General features: G+C 40.8%; 1 protein-coding gene across 2 annotated transcripts in view; it reads right to left on the bottom strand.

The window, feature by feature from the left end:
- Cdc45 (cell division cycle protein 45) overlaps positions 1–12,115 on the bottom strand; it is a 115,207-nt gene that overhangs the window by 5,582 nt on the left and 97,510 nt on the right. For both annotated transcript variants that reach the window (XM_070084804.1, XM_070084867.1), the window contains exons 10-12: positions 3,774–3,912; positions 693–898; positions 111–187 (exon numbers count right to left, since the gene is read on the bottom strand). In XM_070084804.1, coding sequence (XP_069940905.1) covers positions 111–187; positions 693–898; positions 3,774–3,912 — 422 coding nt within the window. The remainder of the gene's footprint in view (positions 1–110; positions 188–692; positions 899–3,773; positions 3,913–12,115) is intronic.

The raw sequence follows: 12,115 nt of genomic DNA, 5'->3' as shown, positions 1-12,115 counted from the left end.
GATTGTTGGTGATGGCCTTTGTGTAATGCTGAGAAACTTAATTTTTAATTTATCAAGTCATAAATACAGTGCTAAGACAATGAATGAAAACGAAGCATATTTATACTTACTATTTGTATCAAAGAATTCTAATTCTGCCTTTGAACCTGTCTTGTCAGCTGCTTGTTCAAAAGCTTTCCCAAAGAAACTGTAAAAATCATTATAAAAACAAATCTTATTTTTTTAGAATTACTTTTATGACAAGCTATGGAAAAGAAACAGCATTTTTTTTGCACATGATGTATAACTCATTTTGTTGTCATACTGTAACTGAACTTTATTTTTTATTTTATCAATATGTCAAAAAATTGTCTTTATACTCTTAATGCGAATAATGTTTATCAATAATGTGAAACACAAGTTAAGTTTTAATCCTGATAAAAGCAACGATAAACACTCAAGTCATGCCACAAAACTTAACAGATTTAGTTTTTCTACTCTACCTATTACATTTGTCCCATAAATAAATTTAGAGAGGAATGGCAAAGCACCAACAGTATGGTATTGTATGACATACGTATACAAATACTGAACTTCCATAAATGAAAAGAAATTCAGTTACTAGTATCTAAGCCATTTCGTGAACTACTGGTTTGTAAAATACTTTATATAGGAATATTCATAAACAAAATTTTAATCACTATTTGACTCACTTTCTTGGAGATTCTTCTGAAGTTGGAGGGATACCACAAACAAGACATATGTTTGACTCAGATGATCTAACATCTGGAGTGGTGATGATGAGGGGTAGTGAACGTGATTTTTTACTTCGTGAAACTGCAACATGTGCCTTCAAAGTGAAGCGAGCCAGGAGGGATAGACAATGTGGAGCTGCAAAAAATCTAGCATCTGGGGTACCCTAATAATAAAAAGAAAACAGACATGACATAACAATATTTCATACAGTAGCTGGAAGATAAAGGAATATTAATACTTCCAAACAATTCTTCCTGATACAATGATACTCATATTTATAACAATGCATAGAGATATTTGGAATCTTTGAAACTTCAAATTACAATACAGAGACATGACATGGCTCTCATCTTTACACACAAAAAATTCATACTAGGAGACATTTCCCAAAATACTTGACAGGATACTTCTACATGTACTACTGTACAATAATAATAATTTATTTCACAGCATTTCAGGCAAACTTAAGACTAGGATCATGACACTAAAACACTACACAGTTATGCACATGCAGTATAATTTACGAGGAGTTCAGAGAGAGAGAGAGAGAGAGAGAGAGAGAGAGAGAGAGAGTGAGAGAGAGAGTGAGAGAGAGAGTGAGAGAGTGAGAGAGAGAGTGAGAGAGAGTGAGAGAGAGTGAGAGAGAGAGTGAGAGAGAGAGTGAGAGAGAGAGTGAGAGAGTGAGAGAGAGAGTGAGAGAGTGAGTGAGAGAGAGAGAGAGAGAGAGAGAGAGAGAGTGAGAGAGAGAGTGAGAGAGAGAGTGAGAGAGAGAGTGAGAGAGAGAGTGAGAGAGAGAGAGAGAGAGTGAGAGAGAGAGTGAGAGAGAGAGTGAGAGAGAGAGTGAGAGAGAGTGAGAGAGAGTGAGAGAGAGAGTGAGAGAGAGAGTGAGAGAGAGAGTGAGAGAGAGAGTGAGAGAGAGAGTGAGAGAGAGAGTGAGAGAGAGAGTGAGAGAGAGAGTGAGAGAGAGAGTGAGAGAGAGTGAGAGAGAGTGTGAGAGAGTGAGAGTGTGAGTGTGAGTGTGAGTGAGAGAGTGTGAGTGTGAGTGTGAGTGAGAGAGTGAGAGTGAGAGTGAGAGTGAGAGTGTGAGTGTGAGTGTGAGTGTGAGTGTGAGTGTGAGTGTGAGTGTGTGTGTGTGTGTGTGTGTGTGTACTCACCTAGTTGAGGTTGCGGGGGTCGAGTCCGAGCTCCTGGCCCCGCCTCTTCACTGATCACTACTAGGTCACTCTCCCCACTCTCCCTGAGCCGTGAGCTTTATCATACCTCTGCTTAAAGCTATGTATGGATCCTGCCTCCACTACATCACTTCCCAAATTATTCCACTTACTGACTACTCTGTGGCTGAAGAAATACTTCCTAACATCCCTGTGATTCATCTGTGTCTTCAGCTTCCAACTGTGTCCCCTTGTTACTGTGTCCAATCTCTGGAACATCCTGTCTTTGTCCACCTTTTCAATTCCTCTCAGTATTTTGTATGTCATTATCATGTCCCCCCTATCTCTCCTGTCCTCCAGTGTCGTCAGGTTGATTTCCCTTAACCTCTCCTCGTAGGACATACCTCTTAGCTCTGGGACTAGTCTTGTTGCAAACCTTTGCACTTTCTCTAGTTTCTTTACGTGCTTGGTTAGGTGTGGGTTCCAAACTGGTGCCGCATACTCCAATATGGGCCTAACGTACACGGTGTACAGGGTCCTGAATGATTCCTTATTAAGATGTCGGAATGCTGTTCTGAGGTTTGCTAGGCGCCCATATGCTGCAGCAGTTATTTGGTTGATGTGCGCTTCAGGAGATGTGCCTGGTGTTATACTCACCCCAAAAAGATCTTTTTCCTTGAGTGAGGTTTGTAGTCTCTGGCCCCCTAGACTGTACTCCGTCTGCGGTCTTCTTTGCCCTTCCCTAATCTTCATGACTTTGCACTTGGTGGGATTGAACTCCAGGAGCCAATTGCTGGACCAGGTCTGCAGCCTGTCCAGATCCCTTTGTAGTTCTGCCTGGTCTTCGATCGAGTGAATTCTTCTCATCAACTTCACGTCATCTGCAAACAGGGACACCTCAGAGTCTATTCCTTCCGTCATGTCGTTCACAAATACCAGAAACAGCACTGGTCCTAGGACTGACCCCTGTGGGACCCCGCTGGTCACAGGTGCCCACTCTGACACCTCGCCACGTACCATGACTCGCTGCTGTCTTCCTGTCAAGTATTCCCTGATCCATTGTAGTGCCTTCCCTGTTATCCCTGCTTGGTCCTCCAGTTTTTGCACCAATCTCTTGTGTGGAACTGTGTCAAACGCCTTCTTGCAGTCCAAGAAAATGCAATCCACCCACCCCTCTCTCTCTTGTCTTACTGCTGTCACCATGTGTGTGTGTGTGTGTGTGTGTGTGTGTGTGTGTGTGTGTGTGTGTGTGTGTGTGTGAGAGTGAGAGTGAGAGAGAGAGAGTGTGAGAGAGTGTGAGTGTGAGAGAGTGTAAGAGAGTGAGAGAGTGTGAGAGAGAGTGTGAGAGAGTGTGAGAGAGTGAGAGTGTGAGTGAGAGAGAGTGAGAGAGAGTGAGAGAGTGAGTGAGAGAGTGAGAGAGAGTGAGAGAGTGAGAGAGAGAGTGAGAGAGAGAGAGTGAGAGTGAGAGAGTGTGTGAGAGAGAGAGTGAGAGAGAGTGTGTGAGAGAGTGAGAGAGAGTGAGAGTGAGAGAGAGTGAGAGAGAGTGAGAGAGAGTGAGAGAGTGAGTGAGAGAGTGAGTGAGAGAGTGAGTGAGAGAGTGAGAGAGAGAGAGAGTGAGAGAGAGAGTGAGAGAGAGAGAGTGAGAGAGAGTGTGAGAGAGTGAGTGTGAGAGAGTGACAGAGAGAGAGAGAGACAGAGAGAGAGTGAGAGAGAAAGTATGTGTGTGTAAGAAAGTGTAGGAGGTGGAAAGGCAAGTGGGGGAAGGGGAGCCAATGAATTTCATGGTGAAAATAGGTCCTCAGAAAGTTCTAACAGGTACCTCTCCTCTACACTGCAAGTAGGATAAACACAGTTTTTGAAAATACAGCAAGAACAAAACCAATTTACCTCAATAACAGTGGCATACAGGAATGGCCCAGCAGAGATGACTTGATTCATGTCTAGGAAGGTCTGTACTTGTCTGTAAATGGCTTCTAATTGTTGTTTACTGTTCTCTATACCCTTCTCCAAAACTGTGAGCTTAGATCTGCTTGTTAAAAAAAAAAAAAAAAAAAAAAGACAAGTTTTAGTATAGTATCATGTTCCAAATTCTTATGTCATGTCACTGATTATTATATTCAGTGGAAAATACTGAACTCGGTTATTGTAATAACAAAGCACACTTATGAACAGGATCAAGGGAGGGAAGGATGCTCTATGCACCAACAGGACCTGATATGTAGACAGACCAACCACTGATGAATTATCTGAGCCACAAGATGCACTGTGGCATACTGTGCCAGACCATAAAGTGAATTCTGGGAATCAGAGTAAACAGTTAACAGAAACTCATCATGTCAAACTACCAACATGTGAGTCCCAAGAATGGCATGGAGTTCTGCAGTGAAGATAGGACTATCAGTAGCTGAGTACAATAATATTCAGCAAGTATCACTGCAAAACTTTGACCTTCAACACATAAAATAAGCCAAGGAAAGAATTCTAAATTGGATCTCCAATCTTCCAGAGAATAAAGAGCAAGATGGGGTATGATCACAACAAAATATTCACAAGTAACCTGTACTTAGAAGAGGATTTATTGATCCATCCTAGATCACTGTCAAGTCACAACTCCGATTTGACCTGATAATGGCCCAGGCTGGACTGAAATGCTCTCACAATTTTCCTCTACTAAGTACAGGTTATTTGTGAATTATTTCAATACTGTCACTTATTGTACACAGACAATATTCTGCCTCGGTGGAAGACGGCTGACTTGTTGAGGAGAAGAAAGAAAAGAAAAAGAAAAGAAAGGAAAAGGAGAAAAAAAAAAAATGATATATCGGATCATTATCTAGTTGTAGCTACAGTTAGAGTAAGAGGTAGATGGGATAAGAGAAAAATGGCAACAACAAGTAAGAGAGAGGTGAAAGTGTATGAACTAAGGGAAGAGGAAGTTCGGGTGAAATATAAGCAACTATTGGCAGAAAGGTGGGCTGGTGCAGGTATGAGTAGTGGGGGGGGGGGGGGTTGAAGAGGGCTGGAATAGTTTTAAAAATGCAGTGTTAGAATGTGGGGTAGAAGTTTGTGGTTATAGGAGGGTGGGTGCAGGAGGAAAGAGGAGTGATTGGTGGAATGATTAAGTAAAGGGTGTGATAAAAGAGAAAAATGTAGCTTATGAGAGGTTTTTACAAAGCAGAAGTGTTATAAGAAGAGTAGAGTATATGGAGAGTAAAAGAAGGGTGAAGAGAGTGGTGAGAGAGTGCAAAAGGAGAGCAGATAGAGTGGGAGAGGCACTGTCAAGAATTTTAATGAAATAAAGAAAATTTTTTGGAGTGAGTTAAACAAGTTAAGAAAACCTAGGGAACAAATGGATTTGTCAGTTAAAGACAGTAGGGGAGATAGTAGATGGGGAGATGGAGGTTTTGGGTAGATGGCGAGAATATTTTGAGGAACTTTTAAATGTCGACAAAGAAAGGGAGGTGGCAATTTCATGCACTGGCCAGGGAGGTACACTATCTTTTAGGAGTTAAGAAGAGCAGGATGTGAGCGTGGGGGAGGTGCGTGAGGCATTGCATAGAATGATGGGGGGTAAAGTAGCTGGAACTGACGGGATCATGACAGAAATGTTAAAAGCAGGGGAAGGGACAGTGTTGGAATGGTTGGTATTTTTGTTTAATAAATGTATGAAAGAGGGGAAGGAACCTAGGGATTGGCGGAGAGCATGTATAGTCCCCTTATATAAGGGAAGGGGGACAAAAGAGATTGTAAAAATTATAGAGGAAAAAGTTTACCGAGTATACCAGGAAAAGTGTACGGTAGGGTTATTATTGAAAGAATTAGAGGTAAGACAGAATGTAGAATTGCGGATGAGCAAGGTTTTAGAGTGGGTAGGGGATGTGTAGATCAAGTGTTTACATTGAAGCATATATGTGAGCAGTATTTAGATAAAGGTAGGGAAGTTTTTATTGCATTTATAGATTTAGAAAAGGCATAAGATAGAGTGGATAAAGAAGCTATGTGGCAGATGTTGCAAGTTTATGGAATAGGTGGTAAGTTACTAAATGCTGTAAAGAGTTTTTATGAGGATAGTGAGGCTCAGGTTAGGGTGTGTAGAAGAGAGGGAGACTATTTTCCGGTAAAAGTAGGTCTTAGACAAGGATGTGTAATGCCAACATGGTTGTTTAATATATTTATAGATGGGGTTGTAAAAGAAGTAAATACTAGGGTGTTCGGCAGAGGGGTGGGATTAAATTATGGGGAATTAAATACAAAATGGGAAGTGACAGTTACTTTTTGCTGATGATACTGTGCTTATGGGAGAGTCTAAAGAAAAATGGCAAAGGTTAGTGGACGAATTTGGGAGTGTGTGTAAAGGTAGAAAGTTGAAAGTGAACATAGAAAAGAGTAAGGTGATGAGAGTATCAAATGATTTAGATAAAGAAAAATTGGATATCAAATTGGGGAGGAGGAGTATGGAAGAAGGGAATGTTTTCAGATATTTAGGAATGGATTTATGAAGGATGAGATTAATCATAGAATTGATGAAGGAAAAAAGGCAAGTGGTGCATTGAGGTATATGTGGAGGCAAAAAATGTTATCTATGGAGGCAAAGAAGGGAATGTATGAAAGTATAGTAGTACCAACACTCTTATATGGGTGTGAAGCTTGGGTTGTAAATGCTGCAGTGAGGAGGCAGTGGAGATGTCCTGTCTAAGGGCAATGTGTGGTGTAAATATTATGCAGAAAATTCAGAGTGTGGAAATTAGGAGAAGCTGTGGAGTTAATAAAAGTATTAGTCAGAGGGCTGAAGAGGGTTTGTTGAGGTGGGTTGGTCATTTAGAGAGAATGGATCAAAGTAGAATAACATGGAGAGAGTATAAATCTGTAGGGGAAGGAAGGCGGGGTAGGGGTCGTCCTCGAAAATGTTGGAGGGAGGGGGTAAAGGTGTTGTGGGCGAGGGGTTTGGACTTCCAGCAAGCGTGCGTGAGCGTGTTAGATAGGAGTGAATGGAAACAAATGGTATTTGGGACCTGACGAGCTGTTGGAGTGTTAGCAGGGTAATATTTAGTGAAGGGATTCAGAAGAAGAAAAGTGTCAAAGTGGGAAGTCTGAATGTGCGTGGATGTTGTGCAAAAGATAAGAAAGAGATGATTGTGGATGTTATGAATGAGAAGAAACTGGATGTCCTGGTTTTAAGTGAAACAAAGCTGAAGGGGGTGGGAGAGTTTCAATGGAGAGGAATAAATGGGATTAGGTCAGGGGTTTCAAACAGAGTTAGAGCTAAAGAAGGAGTAGCAATAATGTTGAAGGATAAGCTATGGCAGGAAAAGAGGGACTATAAATGTATTAATTCAAGGATTATGTGGAGTAAAATAAAGATTGGATGTGAAAAGTGGGTTATAACAAGCGTGTATGCACCTGGAGAAGAGAGAAGTGTAGAGGAGAGAGAGAGATTTTGGGAAATGTTGAGTGAATGCGTGGGGAGTTTTGAATCAAGTGAGAGAGTAATGGTGGTTGGGGATTTCAATGCTAAAGTGGGTAAAAATGTTATAGAGGGAGTAGTAGGTAAATTTGGGGTGCCAGGGGTAAATGTAAATGGGGAGCCTTTAATTGAGCTATGTGTAGAAAGAGATTTGGTCATAAGTAATACATATTTTATGAAAAAGAGGATAAATAAATATACAAGGTATGATGTAGCACGTAATGAAAGTAGTTTATTAGATTATGTATTGGTGGATAAAAGGTTCATTGGTAGGCTCCAGGATGTACATGTTTATAGAAGGGCAACTGATATATCGGATCATTATTTAGTTGTAGCTACAGTTAGAGTAAGAGGTAGATGGGAAAAGAGGAAGGTGGCAACAACAAGTAAGAGGGAGGTGAAAGTGTATAAACTAAGGGAGGAGGAAGTTCGGGCGAGATATAAGCGACTATTGGCAAAAAGGTGGGCTAGTGCAAAGATGAGTAGTGGGGGGGGTTGAAGAGGGTTGGAATAGTTTTAAAAATGCAGTATTAGAATGTGGGGCAGAAGTTTGTGGTTATAGGAGGGTGGGGGCAGGAGGAATGAGGAGTGACTGGTGGAATGATGAAGTAAAGGGTGTGATAAAAGAGAAAAAGGTAGCTTATGAGAGGTTTTTACAAAGCAGAAGTGTTATAAGAAGAGCATAGTATATGGAGAGTAAAAGAAAGGTGAAGAGAGTGCAAAAGGAGAGCAGATGATAGAGTGGGAGAGGCACTGTCAAGAAATTTTAATGAAAATAAGAAAAAATTTTGGAGTGAGTTAAACAAGTTAAGAAAGTCTAGGGAAAGTATGGATTTGTCAGTTAAAAACAGAATACGGGAGTTAGTAGATGGGGAGATGGAGGTATTAGGTAGATGGCGAGAATATTTTGAGGAACTTAAATGTTAAGGAAGAAAGAGAGGCGGTAATTTCATGCACTGGTCAGGGAGGTATACCATCTTTTAGGAGTGAAGAAGAGCAGAATGTAAGTGTGGGGGAGGTACGTGAGGCATTACGTAGAATGAAAGGGGGTAAAACAGCTGGAACTGATGGGATCATGACAGAAATGTTAAAAGCAGGGGGGGATATAGTGTTGGAGTGGTTGGTACTTTTGTTTAATAAATGTATGAAAGAGGGGAAGGTACCTAGAGATTGGCCGACAGCATGTATAGTCCCTTTATATAAAAGGAAAGGGGACAAAAGAGATTGTAAAAATTAGAGAGGAATAAGTTTACCGAGTATACCAGGAAAAGTGTACGGTAGGGTTATAACTGAAAGAATTAGAGGTAAGACAGAATGTAGGATTGCGGATGAGCAAGGAGGTTTCAGAGTGGGTAGGGGATGTGTAGATCAAGTGTTTACATTGAAGCATATATGTGAACAGTATTTAGATAAAGGTAGGGAAGTTTTTATTGCATTTATAGATTTAGAAAAGGCATATGATAGAGTGGATAGAGGAGCAATGTGGCAGATGTTGCAAGTATATGGAATAGGTGGTAAGTTACTAAATGCTTTAAAGAGCTTTTATGAGGATAGTGAGGCTCAGGTTAGGGTGTGTAGAAGAGAGGGAGAATACTTCCCGGTAAAAGTAGGTCTTAGACAGGCATGTGTAATGTCACCATGGTTGTTTAATATATTTATAGATGGGGTTGTAAAGGAAGTAAATGCTAGGGTGTTCGGGAGGGGTGGGATTAAATTTTGGGTAATCAAATTCAAAATGGGAATTGGCACAGTTACTTTTTGCTGATGATACTGTGCTTATGGGAGATTCTAAAGAAAAATTGCAAAGGTTAGTGGATGAGTTTGAGAATGTGTGTAAAGGTAGAAAGTTGAAAGTGAACATAGAAAAGAGTAAGGTGATGAGGGTATCAAATGATTTAGATAAAGAAAAATTTGATATCAAATTGGGGAGGAGGAGTACGAAAGAAGTGAATGTTTTCAGATACTTGGGAGTTGACGTGTCGGCGGATGGATTTATGAAGGATGAGGTTAATCATTCTAGGTAGTAGGTTGGTAGACAGCAACCGCCCAGGGAGGTACTACCGTCCTGCCAAGTGAGTGTGGAACGAAAGCCTGTAATTGTTTTACATGATGGTAGGATTGCTGGTGTCCTTTTTTCTGTCTCATGAACATGCAAGATTTCAGGTATGTCTTGCTACTTCTACTTACACTTAGGTCACACAACACATACATGTACAAGCATATGTATACACACCCCTCTGGGTTTTCTTCTATTTTCTTACTAGCTCTTGTTCTTGTTTATTTCCTCTTATCTCCATGGGGAAGTGGAACAGAATTCTTCCTCCGTAAGCTATGCGTGTTGTAAGAGGCGACTAAAATGCCAGGAGCAAGGGGCTAGTAACCCCTTCTCCTGTATATATTACTAAATGTGAAAGGAGAAACTTTTGTTTTTCCTTTTGGGCCACCCTGCCTTGGTGGGATACAGCCGATGTGTTGAAAGAAAGAAGAAGAGGTTAATCATAGAATAGACAAGGGAAAAAAGGTGAGTGGTGCGTTGAGGTATATGTGGAGTCAAAAAACGTTATCTATGGAGGCAAAGAAGGGAATGTATGAAAGTATAGTAGTACCAACACTCTTATATGGGTGTGAAGCTTGGGTGGTAAATGCAGCAGCAAGGAGATGGTTGGAGGCAGTGGAGATGTCCTGTTTAAGGGCAATGTGTGGTGTAAATATTATGCAGAAAATTCAGAGTGTGGAAATTAGGAAAAGGTGTGGAGTTAATAAAAGTATTAGTCAGAGGGCAGAAGAGGGGTTGTTGAGGTGGTTTGGTCATTTAGAGAAAATGGATCACAGTAGAATGACATGGAAAGCATATAAATCTATAGGGAAAAGAAGGCGGGGTAGGGTTGGAGAGAGGGGGGTAAAGGAGGTTTTGTGGGCGAGGGGCTTGGACTTCCAGCAAGCGTGCGTGAGCGTGTTAGATAGGAGTGGAGACGAATGGTACTTGGGACCTGACGATCTGTTGGAGTGTGAGCAGGGTAATATTTAGTGAAGGCATGTCTTGCTACTTCTACTTACACTTAGGTCACACTACACATACATGTACACGTTTATTTATACACACTCATCTGACTTTTCTTTGATTTTATCTTAATAGTTCTTGGTCTTATTACTTTTCCTTTTATATCCATGGGGAAGTGGAATAAGAATCTTTCCTCCGTAAGCCATGCGTGCTGTAAAAGTCAACTAAAATGCCGGGAACAATGGGCTAGTAACCCCTTTTCCTGTAAAGATTACTAAAAAGAATAAGAAGAAGAAAATTGTCAAAGTGGGAAGTCTGAATGTGCGTGGATGTTGTGCAAATGATAAGAAAGAGATGATTGTGGATGTTATGAATAAGAAGAAACTGGATGTCCTGGTTTCAAGTGAAACAAAGCTGAAGGGGGTGGGAGAGTTTCAATGGAGAGGAATAAATGGGATTAGGTCAGGGGTTTCAAATAGAGTTAGAGCTAAAGAAGGAGTAGCAATAATGTTGAAGGATAAGCTATGGCAGGAAAAGAGGGACTATAAATGTATAAATTCAAGGATTATGTGGAGTAAAATAAAGATTGGATGTGAAAAGTGGGTTATAGTAAGCGTGTATGCACCTGGAGAAGAGAGAAGTGTAGAGGAGAGAGAGAGATTCTGGGAAATGTTGAGTGAATGTGTGGGGAGTTTTGAATCAAGTGTGAGAGTAATGGTGGTTGGGGATTTCAATGCTAAAGTGGGTAAAAATGTTATAGAGGGAGTAGTAGGTAAATTTGGGGTGCCAGGGGTAAATGTAAATGGGGAGCCTTTAATTGAGCTATGTGTAGAAAGAAATTTGGTAATAAGTAATACATATTTTATGAAAAAGAGGATAAATAAATATACAAGGTATGATGTAGCACGTAATGAAAGTAGTTTATTAGATTATGTATTGGTGGATAAAAGGTTCATGGGTAGGCTTGAGGATATACATGTTTATAGAGGGGTAACTGATATATCGGATCATTATTTAGTTGTAGCTACAGTTAGAGTAAGAGGTAGATGGGAAAAGAGGAAGGTGGCAACAACAAGTAAGAGGGAGGTGAAAGTGTATAAACTAAGGGAGGAGGAAGTTCGGGCGAGATATAAGCGACTATTGGCAGAAAGGTGGGCTAGTGCAAAGATGAGTAGTGGGGGGGTTGAAGAGGGTTGGAATAGTTTTAAAAATGCAGTATTAGAATGTGGGGCAGAAGTTTGCGGTTATAGGAGGGTGGGGGCAGGAGGAAAGAGGAGTGATTGGTGGAATGATGAAGTAAAGGGTGTGATAAAAGAGAAAAAGGTAGCTTACGAGAGGTTTTTACAAAGCAGAAGTGTTATAAGAAGAGCAGAGTATATGGAGAGAAAAAGAAATTTGAAGAGAGTGGTGAGAGAGTGCAAAAGGAGAGCAGATGAAAGAGTGGGAGAGGCACTGTCAAGAAATTTTAATGAAAATAAGAAAAAATTTTGGAGTGAGTTAAACAAGTTAAGAAAGCCTAGGGAAAGTATGGATTTGTCAGTTAAAACAGAGTAGGGGAGTTAGTAGATGGGGAGAGGGAGGTATTAGGTAGATGGCGAGAATATTTTGAGGAACTTTTAAATGTTAAGGAAGAAAGGGAGGCGGTAATTTCATGCACTGGCCAGGGAGGTATACCATCTTTTAGGAGTGAAGAAGAGCAGAATGTAAGTGTGGTGGAGGTACGTGAGGCATTACGTAGAATGAAAGGGGGTAAAGCAGCTGGAA

Source organism: Cherax quadricarinatus, chromosome 1, assembly GCF_038502225.1.
Source record: "Cherax quadricarinatus isolate ZL_2023a chromosome 1, ASM3850222v1, whole genome shotgun sequence".
NCBI classification, from domain to species: Eukaryota; Metazoa; Arthropoda; class Malacostraca; order Decapoda; family Parastacidae; genus Cherax; species Cherax quadricarinatus.
Note: the sequence above shows the minus strand (reverse complement) of the source record. Positions and strands in the feature narration are given on the sequence as shown.